The sequence below is a fragment of the Thermobia domestica genome, chromosome 6, assembly GCF_964235325.1.
Source record: "Thermobia domestica chromosome 6, izTheDome1.hap1.1, whole genome shotgun sequence".
Taxonomy (NCBI): domain Eukaryota; kingdom Metazoa; phylum Arthropoda; class Insecta; order Zygentoma; family Lepismatidae; genus Thermobia; species Thermobia domestica.
In genome coordinates, this window is record NC_137459.1 from 172449511 (window position 1) to 172477163 (window position 27653).

At 33.9% G+C, this 27653-nt stretch overlaps 2 protein-coding genes across 53 annotated transcripts in view; both read right to left on the reverse strand.

The window, feature by feature from the left end:
• The window catches only part of bt (projectin protein bent), a 437567-nt gene that overhangs the window by 285201 nt on the left and 124713 nt on the right, over positions 1 to 27653 (reverse strand). For 36 of the 50 annotated variants that reach the window (XM_081762406.1, XM_081762402.1, XM_081762405.1 and 33 more), the window contains 5 exons: positions 26058 to 26108; positions 24242 to 24292; positions 22329 to 22379; positions 20580 to 20645; positions 17930 to 17989 (listed from right to left, as the gene is read on the reverse strand). In XM_081762406.1, coding sequence (XP_081618532.1) covers positions 17930 to 17989; positions 20580 to 20645; positions 22329 to 22379; positions 24242 to 24292; positions 26058 to 26108 — 279 coding nt within the window. The remainder of the gene's footprint in view (positions 1 to 17929; positions 17990 to 20579; positions 20646 to 22328; positions 22380 to 24241; positions 24293 to 26057; positions 26109 to 27653) is intronic. The other 14 variants (XM_081762450.1, XM_081762449.1, XM_081762447.1 and 11 more) reach the window with 2 other exon arrangements.
• Positions 1687 to 11395, reverse strand: LOC145688335 (uncharacterized). 3 transcript variants are annotated; one of them, XM_081762452.1, is made up of 4 exons: positions 9630 to 10032; positions 6454 to 6979; positions 4947 to 5190; positions 1687 to 3767 (listed from the first exon to the last, which is right to left on the reverse strand). In XM_081762452.1, exons 2-4 carry the CDS (start codon positions 6616 to 6618, stop codon positions 3646 to 3648), a joined length of 531 nt encoding a protein of 176 aa, XP_081618578.1. In that variant the 5' UTR covers positions 6619 to 6979; positions 9630 to 10032; the 3' UTR covers positions 1687 to 3645. The 3 variants fall into 3 exon arrangements, with proteins under 3 accessions (XP_081618578.1, XP_081618579.1, XP_081618580.1); XM_081762453.1 differs by having other exon boundaries at positions 4947 to 5187; positions 9630 to 10031; XM_081762454.1 differs by lacking the exons at positions 1687 to 3767; positions 4947 to 5190 and having other exon boundaries at positions 6621 to 6979; positions 9630 to 11395.

Sequence of the window (27653 nt, forward strand, 5' to 3'; positions counted from 1 at the left end):
AATTCCGTGCCTGTTATAAACAATATTTTAAGTACTCATTTACCATTCATTCAAATAAAGAAAACTTTACTAGATTACATCAGCACACATACATGAAAATATGAATGAGGAAGCTTATTTCCTAAATTGAAAACGTTATTCCAAAGAAATTGTGAAAAACAGTTATGATGAGATCTTCCTAAAGTTTGGAATTGAGCCCCTGAGATCAGAACAGGAAACAAACCTGTTAACATTGTTTAACTGCATAGTAAAAATACCATGAGAGTAGAAGCAGTTACATGTTGATGAGAAAAGTTAAATACAACACTTAATTCTTGCCTAAATATGATTAACATTGAATAGTAGGTACAGTCACGAACATAAAAAAATGGAAGTTTGAGCCATAAGAAATAATGGCTCCAACTTCCATTTATTTATGTCCGTGACTGTACAAAAGTAGAAGTAATTTCACAACTAAACAAGAGTTAATGCAGGTGGAAGTTCATTTCAAGTTTGTTTTTGCCTTCAGTACCCACTCTAAATTATTTAGGCACAGATCTACCATGTGTGGTCAGAGAGTTTCTTTTAATTGGAATTTTATGACAAAATTTGACTTTTCGCTACTCGCTGCTGTTGTAATTATAAACCTGCTAATATGAAAGTTTTGAGAAAAAACTTTTCTCTTCTATAGTTAAGCATATAAGTTTCTTATGTAGCAGCTCATTTGTTAATATTACAAAATCTTCAATAACAGTACTGTTATCAGATTGGAATACATGTGTAATTGGTTGACCAGACCACTGTTCTCTAAACGCAGTATAAACTTGTTTTTTCTTAACAGAAAAAAATATATGTTCTTTGGAACAAGATTCACAATTAGCGATATAGATATCGGAAATCTGACACGCGTAAGGCACCCCATCAGAAATAAGAAGAAAGTAACTGTCATCATGCTTCCTATTAATGCAATGATTAGATGTGCAAAATATTACTTTTCCCGTTTTTTTATTGCCGATTCGAGAACATTTATGTATGTTAACTACTTCCTGTTTCTGAAAGCAATGTTTTGTGATAGGAATACCTTGGGCTTTGCGAATAATAGTTTCAGATTCACAATCAATACGTTCAACCTTTGAAAATGTAACAGATTTAGAACTTAATACAAATTCATCGTTTACTGCAAGTTCAGCGGACGAATCATCATTAAAAATTATATTTTCTACAGCAAATCCAGATACAATTTGGGCAGCTATTTCCTGTGTACCGTGCATGTGATGTTTTAAGGTTCCATTTAAAGATTCAAACGGGTAACAAGAGAATGACTGCAAAGGTCCTGCATTTCTGACGCAATCTGTAAGATGAAGCAGGTCGTGGATGTTCGATGACATATACTTTTCTCCATATAAATATTGCATTTGGAATACAAACGAATGAAAGCATTTCTCCATCGACTCCATATTTCTCACATTGACTGACCTTAAAAAACCTGCCATAGGTGTAACAATCTGCAGAATGTGATTGAAATATATATCGTTGATAAATATATCAGAAAAAATTGGAAAGTATAGTAAAAAGAGGTACTCAAATTCTATAGCTTTCCAATTTTTACGTTCTTTCATGGACCGTGGAGTATGTGAAATACTAGATGGAGTTTTAATTTGTGCTAAGCGATCATTCAGTACATGAATCTTCCGTCCTAAGTACCAGACCTCATCCTTATTTTTCGAATCTAACCAAAGCATTGTAAGGCACCTAAAAACACCTAAGCATATGCAGTGCATATAATCTATCATAGTGCTGTCAATGAGTTGATAGGAATTAAGATTAGAAAAAACAGACTTCCCTTTGGCACCAAATACCTTTTCCTTAGCATATTGCAGATGTTCATCATCAAGCCTTGGTGGACCTTTCGGCTCATTCTTATTATAAGGATAAATACGTAGCCCCTGGTGTAAGTATTTTCCAGGTTGTAAACACTTACTACATCCATATTTCCCGTTGAACTGTACAAGCTGCTGTACAGCACACTTTGCTGGTTTATCAAATGTGCCAAGTATGGCATGAAGACTAACTTTTTTTATTACATTTTCACCAATTAAGAATTGTTTTCCCAATTGAATTCCCGCTTCAAACTTTTTTAATTTTGCAACAACACAAGCATAAAATATACTGTGTAACAACTCGTTTTTTTTCATACAATGTTCCGATAAACCATTGAAACTAAACAAACCTAGCAAAATAATATTTTCTGGTCTCCATCTAGTGGGTTCATTAACTTCTAAAATAGAAAAATAGAATGGCCAAAACGAAACACTGGAACTTTTAAAGCAACTAACACCATCTACATTAATAATTCCTGTCAATGACAGAATACCATTCTGGTCTAAAAACGGATGATGTTCTCTAAATTTGCTATATATTTTACCATCTCTAACACTTTCCAAAATGTTTTCATGTGTTGACTGCGAAGTTGAAAGTTTAGCCAGAAAGCCAGGTCGGGAAAACATATTTTCAAGTTGTTTTAAAATATCTAAGGTAAAAAATACATGAGCTATTTTACACGAGTGTTTAGTGCATGCACAATGAAGAGACGCCGATGGTGAATCATACATAAATGCACACTGACAGCAGAAGTAGTGTTTCTGAACCTGCAGTAATCCTGAATTATTAAAAATTTTGAAAAGCCTATACTTTGAATTTGGAACTTGTTTTGCATTGATAGAATGTAATAATTGAAGAAGATCTGAAACAGCAACTTTGGTAAGCTTATGTTTCTTCACAAACTTCATTACCTTTAAAACACTGTTATCTTCTACTCTTTCCTCTCCAATCGACTCAGAGTGCACGCTCACTTGCGTACATACTGACGGTTCACCACATATTGATACAGTCTCGACTGAAACTTCAGAAGAACACACTGAATGAGAAGAATGCGTTTCATTCGTCGTGTTACCCAGGTCAACAGCAAATGATGAAAGATAATCGTCTCTACAGTCCCTTTCAGGGAGGCTTTCCGTACTTGATTGTTCACTGACGTTGTGAGAGGAAAGTGTGTTATGTTCCATATCGAATTTATCAGTATTACTACAAGTGACATTCATTTCACAAGTACCATTTCTGCTCTCATAGTAACTATTATTCGTATTTTGTGTTCCCTTTGTCAAAAAACCAGTACTATTTTGGTGCTCACCAAAAATATCTTCCCGCTTACTCCATCTATGTAGAGTTGTTCGTGGTATTTTTAGAACAGATATATTTGGAATATCAGATGAAATATATTGCTTGTACTGCCGTTTCATGTCAGCAACAGTGAAAGGCTAGAATTACAACACTTTTAAAAAAACCTTCTTTGTTACTACGTTGCCTCCACTACAAAAGGAAACACGTTAATGCTTTTTTTACATAAAAGATAAAACTTAGTCAGAAGCGAAGATCCCCATTGCTAATTAAGCTTAAAACTATAACGCCAAAACTCTAAATAACAAGGCAAATAAAGTAAAAACCAGTATTATTACAATAGTTAAATAAATGTTTAACACACAGTGCTTTAATAATAATAAAAATTCTACACACATTTGTGGAAGACTCAAAAGATAGCTCCAATATTTATAAAAACAAGTACTTAATCTTGCACGTTTCAGTAAGATATTCAATCTCCTTTGTATCCTATTCCAATAAATTCCCTTCTGCTCTCTTCTTCATCGATTTACGAGCCTGCACGCACTTATCAGTCATTGCAGCATGTATAGTAGACGGTTTGCATTGCGGGAATTTCATGAGGACATAATCTGTTGAAAATAATACACTGCGTTAATTTGGAACAGCATGCTTTTATAATGCGCACGTTCATTTTATTATTAATCATCGTTATCATCAAACTATAGTGGTTATTAATTTACTTTGAATATTCAATTGAATGAATTGAATAGAACATCCTACCTAACAACATCCTATAAACAAAACCTTGTTATGTTGATCAACATATATCCGGAACAGGGTTGTTCCGAGTTCAAGTTTTTGCATTCGCGAAGAAATAGAAATTGTGAAGGTAAGTAAGGCATGGAATAACTTATTTCCATCTATTTTCTTTTGATTGCGTCCTTACCTCTCTTCTAGTTTCTATACTGCGCAAGTGCGAAAATCTTAAGATAGAACAGCCCAGTTCCGAATATATGTTAATTAGCGTTATATACAAGATGATGTTCTTTTACACATGTAGAACGTTCTTCTAATTTAATTTCGACTAGTAGATAGTATTTACTGAAACGTAACCTAACAGCAGCAAAAAAAAAAAAAAAAAAAAAAAAAAAAAAAAAAAAAAGAATTAACCTACGAAGGTGGAGAGTGGGAAGTCCATTATTAACCTAGAGAGTAGTGTGCCTTCCGCGAAACTGAGATGGAGCAAGGAGTGCGGAAGCCGCGAGTAGAATGAACCTAGTATATTAATTTTTTAATTCGTTATCCCGCTTAGCTCCGCCTCCCTCGCTCGTAACTCAATTCCACTACAGTAAGGCACACAGCTTTTTCGTAGTAAATAATGGATTTCCAACTTTTACCTTTGTATCTCTCTTTACTCTTTCAGTTTTACGTCCCACGTAAATGCCGAGTAGGCTAAATGAGACAGTGATGAGAATGAATGAAATGATCGAATGAAGAAAGTGGGAGGACGCGAGAAAACCCACTCACACGGTGTTTGTCCACCATAAAGCCCACTTAGGCTCCCAGGATCGAACCAGAGACCACACGCACCAGAGCTGAACGCTCTACCACTGAGCCACCGCGGTCCCATACCTTTGTATCGTTATCGGTTGAAATTACATAATTTTGTATTAATACGTAATTGTTTGGTACGTAAATATTAACACGTTTTACATTACTATTTCCATGTAAGCGAAATGCTGTTTTCACATACAAAAATAAGAAGCAATTTTCTACATGTGTAGGAAACATGTAAGATATATACATACCCTTTATTGCTGCAATTACGTCGGGAGACAACTGTTTTTTTATTTGTCCATGACCAGTAATGGAGCTGGAACTCATCTCATTATCAGTAAAAAAAACTGACATTAAATTCCTTGTTAATTTCGTGCCCGATTGACCTGCACTAGCAAGGCATCGTACCAAACGTGTCTTCTTTATTACAACATTTGGATATTCTGCGCTCAGAACAACATCGGCAGTTCCTCTGCACGATAAGTCAGTATCCTGCTAACAGAGAACATACAAATTAAATCAATTCCAACCTTTGAAAGAAAAATGCAAATAGCACACTTTCATACAAGTACGAAACAAAGGTACATTCCGGGGTGAGTAGAAAATCTTTAAAATTTTATGGGCCGCTGTAATATGTAACCACTATCGCTACACACTATTTCAGAAAAAATATTCATGTTTGTATGTACTCTTATCATTTTCAATATCATTAAATTTGTTATCCCCTCATAGGGTAGAGTAACATGCAGAAAGAGGCTATTACCGTGTATCTTACATATCAAATATAAAATCAATACTGAAAAGCAGACCGAAAAAAAGAAAGAAAAAAAGAAAAAATGTTACGAACAGGATTGACAATTTTAGTCACAATTTCCAAAACAAAATGCATACTTCATTTGTAAATTTTCTTTTATTTTGACATTCAATAGAATGAACAACTTAAGATACTTAGAGTAAATTTCCTGAAGGGCTGTACTAACATTGAAAAGATCGAACATGGTCGAAGAACCGATTTATATTAAAATACCTTCTTTCACCGTAAAATATTAATGAACATTGACAAAAGAAAACTGGGCAGGGGATAAAACAGCCTTCTGCTTAACGTGCCATAGCGTCAACCTGTACGCCACCAACTCCCGTTTTCGAGACCGCGTCAAAACTTTCAGCTGTCAAAGTTAATGTAGGCTGGGTAGCATAGTTGTTAAAGCTACGGCACGGTAAGCCGAAGAGGGTTTCATTCCCAGTCCATTTTTTGCTCTTCGACGGGGAAAAAAAGAAACTATTTTAAGGGAAAAAAATGCAATTAAAATAATATATGAACTCTCACTTTCTATTCGATAAGTTTGTAGTTAGGAAAAATGTTGCAGCTACTTCCTTTACTTTTTTTTTTTTTTTTTTTTTTTTTTTTTTTTAACAATTTTAAATACACTAAAAATTATAATTCCAGATGCGCATAAGTATTAAATTTATGAATTACAGTAACAATAGTCGCCAAATTTCTTGTGCATCCAATTATATTATCTATGGTTTTAACGCCAATCTTCAATCGTCCACAGTTCCATCACGGTCACCATTCCACAAAAATAATAACTTATCTTTGTAGAATGGCGAGCCTAATGAACCTCTGGAATTACAGTACAAGAAAAAAAGCGTTTGAAAAACATACATGATATAATTACAAGCACAAGGAATTTGGAGAGAGTAGCTACTGTACTTAATAAATTTACAATAATCCTGTTTCGTAAATACTATACTTACCCTGGTTTTCGTACTAACGGAAGACAATTTACTTTCGGAAGGTTCGTCATCAACTTCTGCATCTAATAGTTGGAAAAGAAATTGTTTCACACAACGTGGAACTTTAAGTTTTCGGCTGTTCTCGCGGTCCCTAGAAGCACATTCTTTCTTCAAAGCATCCACCATGCATCGCTCTTCTTTTAACTTACAGCTCAATTCTGTGACTTTTCTCTGCAACTGATCACAATTGTTACATCTTTGAAACTTGTAGTTGTGTTACTGACTTCAAGGCTATCACTGCAGCTATTAGCATTTCTTTGTTCAATACTGTGGTTAGAATATGTCTTTTCTGTTAATACATGTTCATAGTTTCTCTCGAATATATTTTCCAAATTATCTATTTGCACCGAAGATTGATCCTCTTCGCTCGGAACATCAGTCTCATCGGATGATTCAGTTCCTTTTATTCGTTTACTAGGAACAGCAACATCTTTCTCACCATTCTGAATACAATTGTCAATCTCACTTTCACAATCAGATTTGGTGCCTGTTAAGAAAACATAATAAATATGCTTACTGATTAATCTATATTTACAAAGACAAAACCTGCTTAATATTAGTATGATAGAATTCCCGTATAAGGTTCTTGCACTTTACGATAAAAAGAGAAATATTAATAACATTAAGTATTAATCAATTATATACTTATAAGTAGTTACAAATATATTTTAATGATTTAAGCATCAAATCAGAGATTTCGTGCAAATATCTCAGTGTCCACAACCGGTGCATTCACGTTATTTAACGTTGGTTGAACTCCCTGTATCAATTTATGCTGCATTAAGCAGAAAGGATCTAATGTAACCCAAATCTCACTGAAGCCTTGCTGTGCAAATCTAGAACTTGCACATATCAAGCAAATGCATTTGCAAGTAACATCTTATTGAATCCTTTATTAAACTATAGGTGCGACTAGAAGGTGGCAGCCGGTGGAAGTGCATATCTGAGAGTGGGAGCGAGTGAAGCGAGACGATGCACAGAAATCCGTAATTCTGGAAGGAAAACGTCTTGGCAATCTGTACCTTTTGTTCAAAATGAACTGCGCGTTCGCCAAAGCTCACTTACAGGGTATATAAATAAAGTAGCTGAACGTACCCGCTTCGCTGCGTCAGACCAACAATTGAGCCCCTTCCACTCTAATAATCGGAAATTTTATACACCCTCAGACACGTGTCTGCATACTTTCCTGTTTATTACACGCAAGGAGAAACGTGGGTACTTTTCTGAGTAATTTCACCGGGTTATCACAAGAGTGGGGTAGTAGTTATAGTTCATTCCTTTGTTTATCTTGCTATTTTATATGATTGTTGAAGTTTTCAACTTTCTCAGCATCAGGGATTCGGAGATATGGTCATTTAATTAAAATAATTCCCGTCCTCTTCCCGTCGAATTTCTAAAAACCCTTAAATACGTGTCTAATTAGTTTAAATGAGAAGTCCTGATTTCATGTTTCTAATCTTCAAATGTTCCGACATATCGACATCATCTTATAATAATTCTAAACTGCGTGGGAGAAACAAAGTAAAAAAAAAAAACACCTTTTTTCAGGAGGCGATTATTCAACTCACGTTGTTTAGAATTGACTTATATCAAGTTAACCGGAGGTGGAGCATGACACATAGATCTCAAATTTTGACTTATCTCATTTTGACCCATTTATGACTTATATTGTTTCTCCCCCGCAGTCTAGAATTGCAAACCCATCCTTTTTTCCTCTCCTCCCCTCCCCGGGTGAATTTCCAAAAACCCTGAAATATTTGTCTAATTATTTTAAATGAAAAGTCCAAATACAAAACTTCCTAAGCTTAAGGGATTCGGAGATATGGCAATCCTATTAAAATATTTCCAACCCCTTTCCCCCCAAGCCGTCTAATTTCCACAAATCCTTCCTTAGTGGTACCCTAAGTCTCAAATTCTTTATACTGTCCAAATTTCAAATTTCTAACTTAAGCGATTTGGCCTGTGCGAGGATCGGTCAGTCACTCAGTACTTTGAATTTTATTGATAGAAGATATATGTACAAAAAGGAAATAGAAATGGTTATCAGCCTTCGTCCATTTCACATCTACGTTCCATGGATCCGAAACCCGTACTACAATTATGATAAAGGTGGAAAAAACCGAGCCCTGTGGGGCCACTAACACGTCCTACTACTACTATGTTGCCTCGTAACGCAAGTAAATCACTTTTTTTATCAGTCAAGTGACTCAAAATTACTACCGAACAAGACTGGGGGAGATACTAAAAGTTAGCCTCATCATGTTCACCATAATGGTTGAGTAAATTATTGTAAAGTCAAAATGTGCAAGGTGACTGAATAATTTTAAGTACATATTTCGCACCAAATCATGTGGACCTAGGAAAATAAACTACCCCCTCACAAGCTGTCTGTGATATAGACTTGCGTTAATCAAACTAGCAGCAAAATCTCCTGCCTTACCGGTAAAATACCGGCCAGTTGGCAAGGCCTAAAATAGGACAGAACCCTAAGGGTGCAGTTGGTGCTGAAAGAAATTAATATATCATGAATGTAGTAATGCGGCCATGAACTAGGATAGTACGTGAATTATGCACCACTGGCAGAGTTCTAGAACACTGGTCACACATTGAATGTAATATAGAAAGAAATCAGCGTGCCCTGCAGGGCTTCTAACCCGCCTTCACTCGCTATCGCTTGCCCGGCAGTACTGTGTGAGTTAAGTATTGAGCTGTGGTACAGAAAGGATCCAAACTAGCTACTAATATATATCTGGGGACCAGCGTTCTAGGACCTTCCCTGCACCACGTAATGTATTTACTCTCTTACGATACACTTTATGACGCAAACAGCATTTAGTGCTAAAAATAATAATAATAATAATTTCTTGAAAGTAAGAATGTAGGCCTAAAATAGGACAGTATGAACAATATGTACAAATGTAATAACGAAATAATTGCATATTCACAATAGTACACGTAACATAGGCCTACATGATGGTCGAAGCCTAGTCGTAATTACGTTATTTTAAAAAAACAGTAACATAATTTACATTGATTTTAGAACTTTATTTTTGAGACCAACAAAAATAAACTTCTCAATCTCTACAACAAAAGGTTATTATAAAGATACAACAGCAAGAAACACAAGAGCTACTCACCGAAATGACAAACTGTCCCATTGAATTTCTTCTGTTTCCACCGGAAACATCCCTCTTCTCCCAACTTCAGTTTCGTTTTTCCGACATTCTGCTTTACATTCAAAACGGAATAAGAACCGTTTTTCCATTTAACAATACAATAATCTTCATTCATGATTACACTCTCTTCATCATACACTTCAAACCGCCAGTAATGATATTGCGCCAAAAACACGTACTTCCCGTCACATGATCGCTGCAACCAATCACTGAATTGTTTCCTTGTAGTTTAAATGAAAATTAAAATTCACGACAATGCTATTCAACTAGGGATATATACGTACCATTTTCTATTAAATTGTTATTAAATAAAAATAAATATTTTACACCTAATACACTCTGGAATAAATAATCGCACACTCTGTAGGAGCTTCAGGCACAATAGCCCCCCCCCCTTTAATTTTCAGAACTAATTATTTTCTTTTCTATATATGTTCAACGTCTGGGACATTATAACAATCTGGTTAATTTTTTTTTGGTGGTTGCAGCAAGAATGTTTGCTAGCAGTATCTTACCCTGGTATTTTCAACTTACCAGCAAAATTGTTTCCTTCTGCTGCAAACACCTGTACATTGTCTGTACACTGCATGTAGGTGAGTTCAACCTCGCATGTGCACGGTGATAATACAGGCAATGTATTCCATTCTACTCCCATATACTATACATGCATAGGCGTGCACAGGTTCTCTCGTTTCCTCCCACTTTCTTCATTCCACCATTTCACTCATTTCTCATTATCACTGTCTCCTTTAGCCTAGCCGGCATAACCGTGGGAAATAAACTTTCATTTTTTAAGATGGGGGAGAAGAGGGGGCAGCTGAACCTAATGTTGTGTTTGACATGGTCGGCCTATATCTTACAACACTACATTTTAACCAATTTCTTTATTGAAAGAATAGTATATGGAGTCTTACGAGGGTTTTTAGTCCATCACTGGTATGCGTATGGGAGGCATGGAAACAATATGCTCCCTCCAACATTTTGACGATATACTATTTTAGAATATTGAATTTTACGGAAGTTACATATTGTACGAAAAGTAATACAATGTTTACGTTCTTCAAAATTATAAGGATGATTTCATAGGGTGGCACGAGGGGAATTTGCCCCAGAGTAACTCTCTAATTTGGCTCAACTGGCTTACCAATATCCTTGCAGTACTATTTTAACCCCCTTTCCGGGGGTATGGTGGCGAGCGCTCACCTCTCGTTCTAGATGTCCCTGGTTCGATCCCAGGCTATATGAGTTCCTGGTGGACGACATCGTGTCCGTGAGTTTTCTCGGGGTTCTCCCCTTTACTCCCACCTAATCATTCCACCAGTTCTTTCGTCATCGTTCACTTGCTATTTCATCCATATCATTTGGCACTTCGCTTTCTAAACGTGGGACGTTAAACTAAAGATTTAATTTCATTTTAGTGAGTTGAAATCTCCCCGGAGAAAATTGTCTGAGATCATCACTGATTAGGATAATTTTTGTAATGTTAGTCCGTACGTACGTTATTCCGCACGATAACTCTTGAACGAAAGCGAATTTTTGAATTCTGTTTTTTCTATCGATATATACATTAATTATCTCAAACAAATTCGTTAATGGAGGTGATTCACAAACTGGAAATAGTAGAAATTAACCATTTCTGGTTTTAACATTGATCACTGTACAGCTGAAACTATAACAGATAGCGGTAAGCAAATTTTTGCAATCGATTACGCGACTGAGAAATTCCTCTTAACTCTTGAGATTTTGGGGGGGGGGGGGTTAGGGACAGAGTTTTACATGAGAAATGTCACCATCAAAGTTTAATTATTTAGTAATGATGCTTTTAAGAACGATAACTATAAAATAAAACTTCAAGGAGCTGTGACAAAATATTTCTTCATAATTTATTGCATGTACTGTTCTTAAAATGTATAATATAAAAGCAAATATGCAGATAGATAGCTAAACGTCTACATTTATTATGAAGGCAAAAAGTTCTCAAATTAAATAAAATTTAAACAAGTGGAATATTTGGGGGGAGAAAAGGCAAATTTGGGGGGATTGCGTCCAAGCATTTGGGGGGGGGGATCGGCACCTCTGCTCACAACAATATATTTTTCTTAATTATCTGCACCACATAGGAAAGACGTAGAAGTTGAGCAAGTTGGTGCCTCACTCATTGCAGGAAGCCAACAAGCAAAAATTACTAACAGTTTGTTTATCGTTTCACGGCAGCGCAATGTACCCCAGGAACATACGCATGGGGTGGGTCCGGGGTCCGGATTCCCGGGCTTTTTTGTAAATTTAGCCTAATTTTAGGGGCAATTTTATAATTTTTAATATAATTTAGCCTGAAATTGTGTTTGGATCCCCCCGAAAAGCTTTGGACCCCTCCCGAAATAAATTCCTGCGTACGTTCCTGATGTACCCAATTCCCATCGAGTTTACCAGTAACGAAAAGTGGGTCATGCGTGATACTGTCCTTCAAATAACAATACAGAAATAAAATGTGTAAAATTCAAATCCGATTACTACAATGTAGGCTGCATACTTCAAGGAGTAATACTTCTATTTGATCCATCTAATCTAAGGGTCTGCACACGCCTTTGTATATATGTGTCAGCACCTTGCATATGTGCATTTCAAAGAGCTCCTTCGTGGCTAAGCGGTTAGCGTACGCGCCTATGGCGTGGGAGATCCGGGTTCGATTCCCGGCGAGAGCTCATGTGGTTCGGATTCCACGTTAATCAGTAGGTCCACGTCTCATGTAGCCTCGCTGCTGAACGGGACGTTAAACTTAAAATCAACTCAATGTGCATGTCAAAGTGGAGACTTAATGTCTGGATATTGCATGTTTCCTACGCCTATAACGTGAATGTTTCACTCTAATCAACCTTGTCCATCGCATTTACCTGTTTAAGCTATTTACTCACTACACGTATTTTTTAAATCCATTTATTGGCAGTCATGATCATTGCATGTTCCCATTCATCTGTACATTGTCTTTACACTGCATGTAGGTGAGTTCAACTTTGCATGTTACAGGCAATGTGTCCAGTTCTATTCCAATGTACTATACATGTGTCAGAACCTTGCATATGTGCATGGCAAACTGGAGACTTTGTGTCTGAATATTACATGTTTCCTACACCTGTAACATTAATGATTCACTCCAATCAACCTTATTCATTGCATGCACCTGTTTAACCCATTTATTGGCAATCATGATCATTGCATTTTCCGTTTACCTGCACATTGCCTGTACATTGCATATAGATCGGTTCACACTTCGCATGTACACGGAGATAATACAGGCAATGTATTCAGTTGTAATCCCATGTATTATACATGTGTCAGGACTTTGCATAGCGAATGTCGAATTGGAGACTTGTGCCTGAATATTGCATGTCTCCTATGCCTATAACGTGAATGTTTAGCTCCAATCCACCTTGTTCACCACACGCATCTGTTTAATCCATTTATTGGCAATCATGATCATTGCATGTTCCCGTTCACCTGTACATTGCCTGTACACTGCACGTAGGGGAGTTACACACTTCGCATGTACACGAAAATAATAAATGCAAAATAACATATCTTACATCATGCGTTTTCCATGCTATACGCTAATACACGGTATTTACATGTACTGCAAATGTCACACATGTATATTACATGTTGATAAACAGGCACCTTCCTTGTACTTTTCATTCTTACTGTATTGCGAATGTTACCAACAATCCATTCAAGGTACTTTACATGCACATATTCCCTTTATTTACTTGCATGTGAGTGACTACGTGTACATCGCATGTTCTTATTTTAATGTACAGGCTCTGTACAACGCGTGTTTTCGTGCAACATTTCCAACAGAAGTTCAATTCTTTTTTGACATGCATATCACCTGAAGACAATGTGCCTGTAATATTTTTTTTACATGTGTTTTCGCCGAAACAGGCGCCTGTATAATGCCTGTCAAAATCTGACAGGCTTTTACAGGCAGTTCCATGTACAAAACATTGCATGTTTCCTCAAAAATTTTCATAATAGACATGAAAAAGAAGATGTATATTTTAGTTTACCTACAAGAAAATATCATTATCTGTATCTACGATCTGAAAGTTCTGTTGTAAGATAATTTGTTACTGACGCTAATTAGCAGCTACAATTATGTACGAATTCATAACTTCAAAGAACCAAGTATCAACTTTCAACATTTTCTAAGCTTTTCTTTAGAGTTAGGGAGCATTCTTTGTAAGCCCAAAAAACGTTTCTTTGACATGACTGCGGAAGAAACACATGACAATGATATTCAATTTATTTCTTTTGACTATCGGGACGGCGAAAAATAGCCGCGATGCTGATGTCCCCACTAAACCTTAATCAATCAATTTCTTTTGACGAATATGCGTCTATTGTTAATCCTATTTTTCAAAATATTAAAGAATGAAATTATAGATTATAATTACGAATTTATTCATTATAATTTTAAGAAGAAAAAAAAAAGACTAATTTCGAAAAGTTCTTCAACTTAACGAAGGAAGCAAACCCTACAGAAGAGCAATATAAAAGGAAATGTGTGTCCATCTCTTCACAATATAGCGAATATAAGATGAAACTTCTTGGTGCCACTGCGGGTGAACAAATAAACAAAAACAATCTTACCTCTTGTTTCGCGTGGGCTTAAATAAATATATCGTTAACTTAAGCGAGTGATAAAAATTACTTTATTTCTTGTCTCACTGTTTTCCATTATGGCGATACAGTATGACAAAATGACGTAATTTTTACGGTTCATACATGCATATAACTCAGAATCTATCAATGCGTAATCATAAATGATACTAGAACTATTATCTAATGAAAATTACTTTGATATATTTGGTTAATATTAGACAAATTATAAATATTGATTTTTTGTGCCTTACTGTACCCTATCTTCCCTTGTGTTACACTTTTGTGATTACAAGAGATGTGATAGAAGAATGGTGAGTGGAAAGATAGAGAGAAAAATCAAAGTTGAGAATGAAGATTGTCAGACTTTGTGCAGAAATGGACCAACCTACATAAAGTAGTTTGAAATCTTTGCGAAGTCATCGGCAATTAAAAGTATGAATTGAATATTGACTTAAGTTTGGAGTTTCCATCTTTCTTTAACTTTACCATGTATACTGGTGTAAATTATTTAATATTATTATAAAATTTTGTGGTATGGAAAAAACTAGATATATATATTAATCAATAGCTACAATGACCTTTTCATATCTTGATTTCTTCATAGTATACCAATATTATAACACAAACAATTCCTGATTATTTTGATAATTACACTTCCGATATTTTACTTAGAAGCGAATTTTCAACAATCGCTATACTTACAGTAAACTTTGAGATAGATCTACTTTAAACTAACACTAATGTTATTAATGTATCATGTTGTTAGCGACATGTGTATATATAGGTGAGTGACTGAAATAAAATGTGTTAGGAATTTTACTACTCTGTAATGTAATTACTAAAAGCAAGATCTAAGTTTCGTACTTTAAATATGTGACATCCTGGACAAAGACTGCTCGTTAACGAAGGTTTATATACAGAATCAGATTTTTGTATAAAACCTTTTCTCTCACAATTCACATAATTCTGCAAAAAGCGAAATGATGTGAAATCGTAGACTTATGATGATAAATGGATCATCTACTGAAGTAGAGATATGATGCCATTCACATCGCAGTCCACAGCAGTTCATTGTCCAGTTGTCTCACCTGGGTGACATTCTCAGTTATTTCCTCCTCCTCAGCACCTTCGGACTCAAATAATGACCAATCAAAACCCTCGTCATCCATTAAGGCAGGCTGACGAAAATGGGAATGAAAGACGAAGAAAATAATAGTCAATGAAGAAGATATACGTTTCGAGGTTTGTATGTACGCTTCGTAATCATGCATGCATAGAAAATTAAATATGATAAAAGTGTAATTTGTTTTCATACAGAAATATATTTTTATATTCTATAATTTTTATGTTACTTCCGAAGATAAAGATATATAATACCGAAAACAATATAAAAGAATAAGATAACAGAAACATCACCATATTAATATAAAGGAACCATATTTCCTCTTTTTAACACATATTACTTATCTTCTCCATGCTTAAAAGGTTAACCGCCAAAATGGGATCATTTTCGTTATTCATGTTCTCGTTCACTACAAATGTTTTCTTCTGTTATTTGACTTCGTCCATGTTTCGTGTGAATTTGAGATTTCACATTTAAAAAAATCCAAATTAAAATGTAACAAATTTATTTTAATTTAGATTCTGTATTTTTCTAGTACATTCCGAAATAGCTTACTGAGTTGTAAAATATCATTTCATTGATTTTTAATTATAAAACAATAATCATTAATTACATTTTTGTACATCTGATGGTGTGCAATATTTTTACACTTGTAATTATCGAAATTTAAATCCGCGCTTTTAATTTTAGAAGCTACTAAATTAGTTAATCCAAAAATTTAGTATACTTCAAAATTATTTAAATTTCAGAGATAATAAATCTATATGAAAGGAAAGTGTATCTTAACAATATAATATTCACCAGGTCTTCATACATAATTAACGGTCATATAGTCTCGAAAAAGTGATACCGTATGAGTTAAGCTTCTTAAAATTGTTTGATGGAATAAAAATGTGGCCTCAGAGATTAATGAATTGGGATACATAAAAAAAGAAACATTTGCTTTGGCTTGTCACGAAAGAAAATTAAAATAGTATTCGAATGTGAGTAACTTGGGTGGTATTAAAATATTGATTTCTCTATGAAAGCTCACGATAAATATATATAATTTACTCTTAACATTTGGAAAGTGTTTTATAGAACACAAACTAGTGAACATTTTTCTATGCTTTTTTCCATCTTACTATTTTTCATATCGCAAGTATCGTATTTCATAAGTTAAATATTTTCTGCAATTTTAAGGGCTATCTGAAGAGAGTTATTGATTCAATGATATCATGTATACATTAGAACTGGAAAGTTTGAATGCGATTTAACCCGAATTTCTCAGTGCCAGGTAAAATATTTCGAACCAGAAGCATATATATATATATATATCTTGAAATTTATAAGAAATGTTTTTATAAGTTTTCCTTAAGTAGTTGTTTATGTGAAATGTTTACTAATAAACAAACAAGTTTGTAATTATTTAAGAAAGCAAATATTACTGTAGTATTTTCAATATTGAAAATTACCATACAAAGGTCATATTTTGTTGCAAAAAGTTTACTTTACTGTTATATAAATGACTCGAGAATTTAATAACGAAGTGAGCCTATCAAAATGTTAAATATCACTTTGTATTAAATAGAAAATAGTCGTTGCAGCACTCATTTCACAACGAAGTATTAACATTTTTAACGCAATTGCAAGGCTCACTGCCCTTGTAATAAAGGGTGTTTAAAATTATTCTGTAAGTTACTAGAGCTCCTAGCTAAGTATTAATAGAAAATAACATAAAACACACTAATCTGTTTTGCAAATCGAACTGATGGCCTCTCTTTGGAGTTGTGGAATATTTCTCAAATATTACGTTACATATGGATAGAATACTCTCTTGCATTAGGAAAAAGTTAGCAAACTAATAAAACCCCATACATGGAGTAATCTCACCTAGTAAATCGTCTTGTTTCTGGCAGTTATTTTACTCGAGATACGCGAGAGAGGAGAACTACTTGTCACGTACTGCAAATGTATGAAAAACTAACTTCCGAGACATTTGAAAAAGATTGAAATTTAACAGATACATAATAATTATCCCTAACAAAAGATAAGTCGAAAAAGATTAGTGACAGATAAAGGAACATTTAGATTTAAACTAAATTTCTTTTTATGTATCTTTCATTATTAATGCTTGCTTTCATTATAATATTGTGCTATTTTATAATGAATAATTCATGCTTTATCTATGCAATATATATATATATATATTCGACGGACTAACAAACTATCCTTTGCATATTGAGAACTAAAGATGGACTACATTAACAACTTATTTAAATAGTGATTAAGTGCAACATGTATACGCTTTTCCATTTCAGTGGTTCGTTAACAATTATTTAGAAAGTGTTTTCAACCCACTTTATGTTAAAATACTTTTAGAAGATTCTGCTCAGTGCAGAGTGGCATTCAAATCTTAACAATTTCATGGTAAAAAGTTGAAGAAAAAGTAATAAATATTGGATAAAAATAAAAATTATTACAAAATACTACGATTACCAACCTTTTTAGGCTGTGGTTTCTCCTCAACAGGCTTCTTCGCAGGCTCTGCTTTTGCTTCTTCCTATTGTCCCAGAACGGAAGAAAACAATGGATAATTGGAGTAGGGAAGGACAAATACATACAAATAATAGAAGGTTTGAAAGGACTTAATTTGAAAGTTTCCCCAGTAGGAAGGAAGTATGTGTATTCCTCTACTTTCTTAAGGGAAAGTTTAAATTAGGTTAATTAAAATTTTATATTTGTAACTTGTCCATCACATATACTCAACTAAGGTGTATTCCAGTTTTTTCCAGTTCTACAAAGTAAGTAAATTTGGTTGAGGTGGAATCAATTTTATTTTTCATTGTAAGGAGAGTACAATTCTTTAGGAGAAACGTTATTGCAAAACAATCTAAATATATTTACGTTTAGAAACAGAGATTGAAATCAACTGTGTAGTTTATATTTAAAAAAAATGTTTCAATATTATCATAAAATTCAACTTGACGTTAGTCACCTTGCAGTCCTTTCTTAAGCAAGTAACAATCTACATTTTAAAATTCGATTTAAATGAAGATTAAGAATGTTCATTTGTAATTAAAATGAATATTATATTATTAATATTTAGTTATAATCAACAAGTTATGTCACTAGCCAACGAGATAAATAGCACTGAATATTAACGTGTCATTGTAGGTAAGCTATCACAATCCACCAAAATAAATTTGTTATGTTCACACGTTGGAAAGTTTATATATATATATATATATATATATATATATATAGAGAGAGAGAGAGAGAGAGAGAGAGAGAGAGACAGGGGTTGGACAAAAAATCTAAAACGTTTGCAAAAGTGTGAAAATTATACCTAGTATGGTGTGGGACCTCCTTTTGCGTCTAAAACAGCTTGAATCCCACGTGGAATGGACGTATACAGCATCTGAATCGTGGTGTGTGGAATTTTGTACCATTGTTCCTTCAAAACATGCTCCAGTTCCTTAAGGGATGTTGATGGAGGGTAATGAGACCGAACACGCCTTTCTAATTCAGACCACAATGGCTCAATGATGTTCATATCTGGTGATTGTGGGACCCAGGGGAGCTGTTATAGCTCCCGGTCATGCTCTTCAAACCATGATATCATCGTTTTTTCAGCGTGACAGGGTTCCAAATCATCTTGGTAGATGCCATCACCATCAGGGAACAAAATGTGGGCCATGGGTAGAACCTGATCCCCAAAATGACTTCATACGCCTTAGCATTCATCATTCCATGCAGGGCTATGATGGAACCTGTAGAAAATCACAATATCACTGCCCATACTGTAACAGAACCACCGCCATGCTTTACATTTGAGAGCAGACAGTCTGTATCATAGGCCTGCGACGGTGTTCTCCATTCCTTAACACGACCGGTTGTTGGAAACAAGGTGAAGGTCGATTCATCGGACCACATTACGTGTTTCCACTGCTAATGAGTCCACGCCTTGTGGTTCTTGCACCACTGGATACGTTTCTTCGCATTTACTGCTGTGACCAGAAATTGGCTATAGCGGCCCTGCCATGAATTTTCATTTTATGAAGTTTCCGTCGCACTGTTTTCGATGAAACCGGGTTCTGAAAGCCGAAATTGAGTTAAGACGTAATTTTCATTGCAGTGGTCTTCTTTTCAGCTGCTACAATCCGTTTTAATGCCCTCCGGTCCCTATCTGACAGGATTGTCTTTCGACCACTGTTGTTCTTTGCAGACGTCGTTTGGCCATGAATTGTGTATTCCCTTGTGACATTGGACACAGTGCCTTTCGATACCCCCACAATGTTCGCCACTGTTGCCACTGAAGCTCCAACCAGACGGGCATCAACGATCATGCCTCTTTGGAATTCTGTCAGGTCGCCCATTTTACCGCACCACTTTCACACCACGACACTCACAGGTGAACCGGTTACTGCTGACGGAAGAGGAAGGTCCACATGACACATTGAAAACAAAAATCGATCGGCAACCGCAACACAGTGGAGGGCCAAACTTACGTGTCCTGTATGAAGTGTTTTTAGATCTTTTGTCCACCCCTATATATATATATATATATATATATATATATATATATATAATCAAAATTGTTACAAAATTTTAACGATTTTGATTTTATAGTGTATCTGCTATATATTACTGAATTAGCAGCAAAGTAAAAGAAAAGTTACAGAATGTATTGGAGTAAATTCTTCACAATTATAATGTTGGATCACGAATTGATTAATGCATTTTTTGTGATACATGGTTAAGATCGTAAGTGAAAGCATAATAATAAATTTGTTGAGATTTTATTTATCGGCAAGCACTTAATCTACAAGATCTTAAGCGTGTTACTTTTGCTTTGATATTCTCTTTGAACTACTTTGCGTTACGTATTGCACTGTACTTATTTTAATAAAACATATTTTATGTTAATAGCTCTCCAATGCATGTATTTATTTCTAGATGATTTTTGCGAATGCGTGTGTAGCAAATGCGTTAATTGTTTCAGGACGTTATATATTGTTCCTTTATTTGTTAAGTGTTATCCGAAGTCATATTTTTCCCTAGAACCGCCAAGCAAATGATAGTAACAGCAGTAATGTAGCTCATTCGTTTTTGCACAATGTTGACAATTAAACATGCAAAAGGAAACGTACCTTCTTAGGCTGAGGTGTTTCCTCAGCAGCTTTTTTCGCTGGTTGGGCCTTCTTCGGTTCTTCTGCCTGAAGTGCAAAATAATCACTAATTATAGATTTTACAGGTAAATGGGGAAATATAAATCACAAGTAACCAACAGGGGTATAGTGATGCATCTGTCGTTGATAGATTACACTTGCTAATGAATGAACAATTCCTTGCGTTGCATGACAAACAAAGTACACAGAGTATATTTCAAGTTCTGAAATAAAACACATTTAAATATATAGCGATGTGATGACAACTTCCTTCTTGTTTGTTTGGAATTACATGTAATTTAAATGAAAATAAAGTCAGACCAAAGGAAATAGTTGTTACTTGTGTTACTAATCTGTGTTTCGATAATATATCATTGCCACATTATCTGCTGTAGCTGATCAACGTAATGACATATTGCTGAAATTGTAAAATAGATCATTAATAATAAGTGTTTGCTTTTTCAAAATTTAAGAATCTATTATATATTCATAATGCTTACATAGCAACAAATAAATTACATATTTCTTACGCGAAGCAGTATTACAATTTTCGAGAGAAACACGAGGAGATGGATTACTAACCTCCTATAGATTATAAAGGACAAGAAAAGAGCTGATTCATTTTAAGGAGTACCTTAACCTCTTAAAATATACATGATCCGAGTAAAAAACATTGCCAGTACGTAAATTTATCTCTAAATAAGTTTGTAAATTATTATTCCAAACTAGGAATGTGCTAGTGCACTTGAGAGAAAAATCATCAAGAACTCACTCTATAAAAAGGGAAAAATGAGTCGTTAACATCAACAAATTTGCCAGTACACCACGTAGCCATATGGTTGTAATAATGAGTTTTCATAGAGGAATCCAAGATTGGAAACACATTCACTCATATTATATTGCCATTCGAATTAATGACATTATTGCAAAACAACAATAGGTTATTATACGAATGCAACAAGGTATTCATGTAAGAAATGTATATTTATGAAGTTTCTTTAATGTAAGAGATTTTAATCATTATGTACGTATTTTGAAATGTTTGGTTATTGACATAAGATATTTAGAAACAAACGAATTCTACGAAAGTGGCAACACTGAAGTATTTGTGATATAGAAGGTAATGCTTTCATATAGCCTATATGTTACATATGATGAATACATGAAAAAATATCGGAGTTTGAATTTGTTATAGAGGCTCTTAGATGAGAAGCATAGTGTTTATTCGAGGCCAGAATGAATGAGCAAAGACGAAATATTTAGTCGTGTCAATATGAGTATATTGTTTCCCTGTGATTTTGCTTGATATTGGAAATGCGAAAGTGGAATAGTGGTCGATACGCTGAATTGTCACTCATGTGAGTCGTAACTTGTCAGTGGGGTACAAAGTGGTACGCAAAATTTTGCAAAGCAAACCAATCCCCAGTATTACCGTAACACAGAAAGAAATGCCTAGAGATAAGAATTGTTAGGGCCATTAACAGGACGGCGAATTCGAGTTCTTCCAGAGATACTGCCCCCCCCCCCTCTACGAACTGACAAACACTAAAAGATCGAGTGTTGAAGACAGATTTACGTTCCCTTTTCCTCTTGCAAAATTACCACCAACGCCTGCGCTTTACCGAGAATACATATTTTTAAAACACAACTTCTGCTGAAGCACAGGTGCAATCAATATATTAAAATAATGCTAATATTTCTAGAAAAAGCTAATTTTGTACGTAATATTACCTTTTGTTGGGGCTTCTTCTCCTCAAGATCCTTTTTGCCAGGCTCTGGAACCTACGCAAATAACAAGGTTAAACTCATTCAATGAATACAAGCATGCATAATGTACAAGAATAACGTTTCACTGAAGTATTAATGTTTCGTATGTTTATGTTCTTCTTAGGTTATATGTATAAATGTTTTATGTTTTATACATTTTCTCCCACTTTTTATATTTAAACAGCAACACAATAACTTTCATAATAGATACTACTCTGCGCAGTAGATATCTGAAGAACAATTTTTAGAAGATTTCGTGTCCATCAAATCCTAAATTTTAAGCCATATCAAAATAAGAGAAGCAACATATTATGTTCAGTCTATAATCAGTCAGTGAAATGTTATCGGGGAAATTCAATGATATTTTATTATTTCAGTTAATTGAATATATTTTATGTATAGTTTGATATACATAGTAATGAGAAAAAATAATTGGACTTCATGTATGTAAATATGTTGTTCAACAGTATTTCGTAGCTAAACCTAAAATATATTTAAATATTTTTTTTTTACTGGTGAGTATATAATTGAAACAAAAATAGCTTTAATTTTTTAAATACACTTGTTAACTTTTGAACATAAGAATGACTTTCAAAACATGTTTTGAGTTTCACTGAAGTGAAACAATTATTGAAGATAATACTACAGTAAATTTCTTTACATAATTCAAACTTAATTTAAAAGAAAAGGCACTACAATTTTCAGTACTTCCTAAAATAAGCATATTCTTGAATAAATTTTTAACGAATTAGTAAATCGATCTTTTTCTTTAATTATTGAAGTGAAAGTACAATCGTAGAACTCCTACACATAAAGCCATGATTACAAACTTCAAACTGAAACAAAACGTAAACTGTAGAAAATTACTACCGCAGAAAAATATGAAGAAATCATTTCTTTTAATTAGGTGATCACTCTTCAATGCATTTAACTATTCATGTTAATTATCCCTGTTAATTATCCGTATTGACTATGGTATATAACGGATTTACAAGGGACAATTCGGAATGACAAGACTATGATTAAATTTAAAAGAATTAAAAACAACGAATTGATATATTTTTACTGATAAAGTTAAACTTTTAATTTTATATCTCTCGTACTTAAAATGTGTTTCCTTGTATACTTCACAAATATTTGCTTATGTCTGTTATATTTTATGTTGAAATAAATCACAATTATTTTTAAAGCAGATAAATCTGAATGAGACATTCTGTTGTCTTACGTAGAACTCTCAATATCTTCTAGTCAGAATATGTTTAAATAACAGAACGCATTATCGATATAACATTTTTTGGAATCATTTTTAACTTATCGAATGAAAATTTGCGTTCAGCTAGATTAGAACATAATGAATAAGTAATTCAGTTTCCTGCAGCACATAACCACAAAAATTCAAGAATATACCGCTGATTCGATAATGAGAAAGAATTACCATTGGAAAGTTAAGATTAAGAACTTGTAAGTTGTTATATGGAAGTGTTAAAGAAAAACGTAAATAGGATTAAAAAAAAGAAGAGAACAGAATCCTTATTTTTGAAGAAAATTTAATTAGAGAAAGTTATTTTCATATGTTTTCGTAAACCAGACTTAAAGAGGAAATAAAATTACAGAAGAAGTGTAAGATTAATAGAATGTGTGTTACGAAACTTAAGAACAAAATAAAAAGAATATTTCTGTTCGTAAAAAATATGTAAAAGAAATTGTAATCAACTAACTGTAGTTTGATGAGTTCAAAATATAAAAAAGGGAGAAAATAAATATATTTTAATGTATTAATGTTTTAATATAGAAATGTTTTGATTAGATTAAGAAAAACGAAACGAACAAAAGAAACTTTTCATTAAGAAAAAGCTTCAAACTTAACCATACTTTACCTTAGGAGATGCCGTTTTCTCATTTTGGAGCTTTCTATCCGACTCTTCTACCTATTGATAATAAGGAGAGGTATGGTGAACACGTAAAACATTGGGGAAGATAAAACGACAATTTAAAACGTTCTTAAATATTCTAAGGGAAATACATATAAAACAGAGAGAAAGCAAAACTATTTAGTAAAATTTCAGCAATAGCTATATAGAACACCACACGAAAACATTACAACAGCACAAATACAATAACATAAGTTAATCTAAATTGTTTTATTGACTAGGATTATTCACTGTTTCTTTCATGGAATATGTGTAAAGATATAAAATTGTGACCTTCAGATGTTAAGTGCAGATAAATCTTAAAATCGAGGTGAAGCAGATTTTTTTTTTAAGGATCATACTATTCGTTTAGAAATACTATGGGAAAGTGTTTATGTTCAACAAAATATGAAACATGAAAGGCATGATATTCATGCAAGTTGGTTAGAAGTTATTCACCTACAAATTTTGTGTACAAAGTATGGGATAAGGTGATAACAAGTAGTTTGTTCCCAAATTGTTATACCTATACTGAACAAATTGTTGAATGTCATTTGAACAATTTAATATTATGAACAGATCTATTATTATTTATTATTATCTAAATTCTAGCCTATTTTTATTTTACTGTTTGTCATGTAAAGTGAATAATCACTTTATTTTTCTTAAAATATTTATCTTCGTATTGTAATATTACACTTTAATCTTTAAATGTAATAGAAATGTTTAGTTTTGTACAATAACTAGAAACTAAACTTAAGAGAAAGAATTGAATACATATAGATGTAGTGTGTAAGTGACAGAGAAATAAAAAAACGAAATAAAAGGGTAGGAAGAAAGAAAGAAAGAAAGAAATTTTAGAAGAAAAATTGACATTTGAAAATCAAAACAGGGAATGATCACTTACCTATTCCAGCAAAAAGTTGACATGTTATGAATGTGTTAGTATAAAAATAGCGCTTAAGAGAAAAGAAAATATGAGGATGGGTAGGATAGAGGAGAAAAACAGAAATGAATTCAGTCTATTTGGTTTCTTTCCGTCCATTTGAAGTATTTACGCTACTTGCACTAAAACTTTCTCCTGTAACTTATTACTTATCATAAAGTACAATCTTCGTGGAGTTAATAGCGAATAAACGGAATATACAAACAGATTCTCTGTATGTACAGTACAAGGATATACACAAATGACACGCATTTGTCTGAGCAAGCAAATTTTGAATAGTTCGTAGTGGTTTTCATGATATCAAAAGACAAATATTTAACATTATTAATTATTCTTCAATTCTTTCATACAGTACTTGCGAAATTGGAAAGATTATTGATGATAGATTCCATTTGTCTAAATCTTTTATGTTTTATATTGATGTTAACTAAAGTATAGAGAACGCATAAATTACACTATTCACTTCAAGCGTGCATATCTACAGGTTGTTTGGAATGTCTATATACACCACTGTGAGTGTGTGTTACGAATCAGATGTATAGAGACTTTTCGAACACCCTACATTTATTTTCTACATTTTTAGCTTGCTAGTAAAATTATGCGGAATCATTATCAGCACATATGTATATAAAATCCTACACATTTATTTCTCAATCATTTTGGGAGAAATCGATCAGTTCTTTCTGAAGTAGAAGGAAAAAAGTATATGTAAGCTCAAATGTTATAATAATTTGGGCCCAAAAATTTATACAAGTAACGTTTTGTAAGAAATTTAATTTTCTAATTTGGATCGTTTACGTATAAACAAGATGCGTAATAAAAGAAATTATTGTTTACCTTTCGGAGAGATTTCTTTTCCTCTGGTAATTTCTTTGAGGGTTCTTCGACCTACAGATACATCACAAATATGTAGGGTAAATTACTGACAGAAACGTTCTAAGAAATTACATATACAGATGGTTATTAAAAATATAATAGAAATAACTAGAGTTGAAAGCATGTCAGATGTATGGGTTGGAAACGGTCAGGTTGTGGCCGCAGCAACAGGATGTTAGTGAGTCTGTGTTAGGGTAAAGACATACCAAATAGATCTTGCGATCGAGGTCGAGGTTTAAGTCGCGGTCGCACCCTCGATACTGGCACAAACACGTGGGTCACCGCAAGTTTGAATTAGTGGTTGCGATGATAAACAATCGAATTTGTTTTTACATCAATGTTCAGCGGAAGCATCGCTGCGGCTCGTGTTCTCATTGATTCTCCCTGAAGCGCTGCACAGAATAAAATCTTCATTTATTTAGAATTTCGTCTGTAGAGGATTGTGTGTTTCTATTGTCGAGAGGTTTTGCTGCACTATTAAATTTGATTATGAAAGATATATTAATAGAACTAGTGCGGAATGTTCATGCAATATGGAATAAAAACTACAAACAACATCATAGTAGGCACGTTTTAAATAGAAAATGGAAGAAAATATCAACTGAAATGGGAATGTCAGATAAGTTATTCATATTTATTTGAGAATTATACTGTAGCTTATTATTATAAGAAGGCAGTGGCGGTTACAGGGAGGGGGCTTTCGGGCGGAAGTCCGTAAGTTGTGGAATTTCTAAAGAAAAAAGAAACTACTGTTAATCATGTAGATGCTCAAAAACACCATGCCCCACAATTCCGAGGTTAATAAAAAAAGTGTTTGTTCTAAATCCGTTACTGATATAAGGTAAATAAATACCTATAAATGCAGACACTTTATTCATAAGGAGGAAACGTCGAATAATGGAATTGCAGTGACGAAACTTCATTTTCTGAAGTTAATGCCCCCTCCACCTAAGACATACCTTTTTCAATTTTACTGGAAAATGATTTCTAGCTTGAGTGCTGAAAGAGGACATATCTTCTCAGAAAATTGAAAAGAAAAATAGAAAATTCTTTGATTTATTGATGGAGATGGACAAGAGATGAGACTCAAATATTTTTGCGAAACAACAGACGAGAGTTTGGCATTTCTCATATCTCGTCTCGCATCCATCCCTATTTATAAACCGTTTGGCCCTTTCAATTTCAAAATGTGGTTTCGCAGTTATTTTTATACACTGACGGAATAATTCCACACGCGTCTCAGTAATATTTCTCCTCAAACTGAGAACTTACAGCGAGGGTGCGACCTCTTCGGTATATGCGCCCTTCATCCATCTAGACCTATACATCGAGGTAGCGACCGTGACATAGGGCATTTCTTCACAGAAAATTGAAAAAAAAAAGTAAAAGTCTTTGATTTATTGATAGAGATGGACAAGTGATGAGACTCAAATATTTTTGCAAAACAAAAGACGAGACTTTGGCATTTCTCATATCTGGTCTCGCATCCATCCCTATTTATAAACCGTTTGGCCCTTTCAATTTCAAAATGTGGTTTCGCAGTTATTTTTATGCACT

What these genes read in the sequence shown, in the direction of transcription:
- LOC145688335 (XM_081762452.1), bottom strand. Translation starts at nt 6,618, where the DNA reads ATGGTGGATGCTTTGAAGAAAGAATGTGCTTCTAGGGACCGCGAGAAC. An exon ending in CCGTTAGTACGAAAACCAGG is followed by an intron (nt 5,191 to 6,453) that starts GTAAGTATAGTA and finishes GTTCTCTGTTAG; the next exon opens with CAGGATACTGACTTATCGTG. An exon ending in CGTAATTGCAGCAATAAAGG is followed by an intron (nt 3,768 to 4,946) that starts GTATGTATATAT and finishes TATTTTCAACAG; the next exon opens with ATTATGTCCTCATGAAATTC.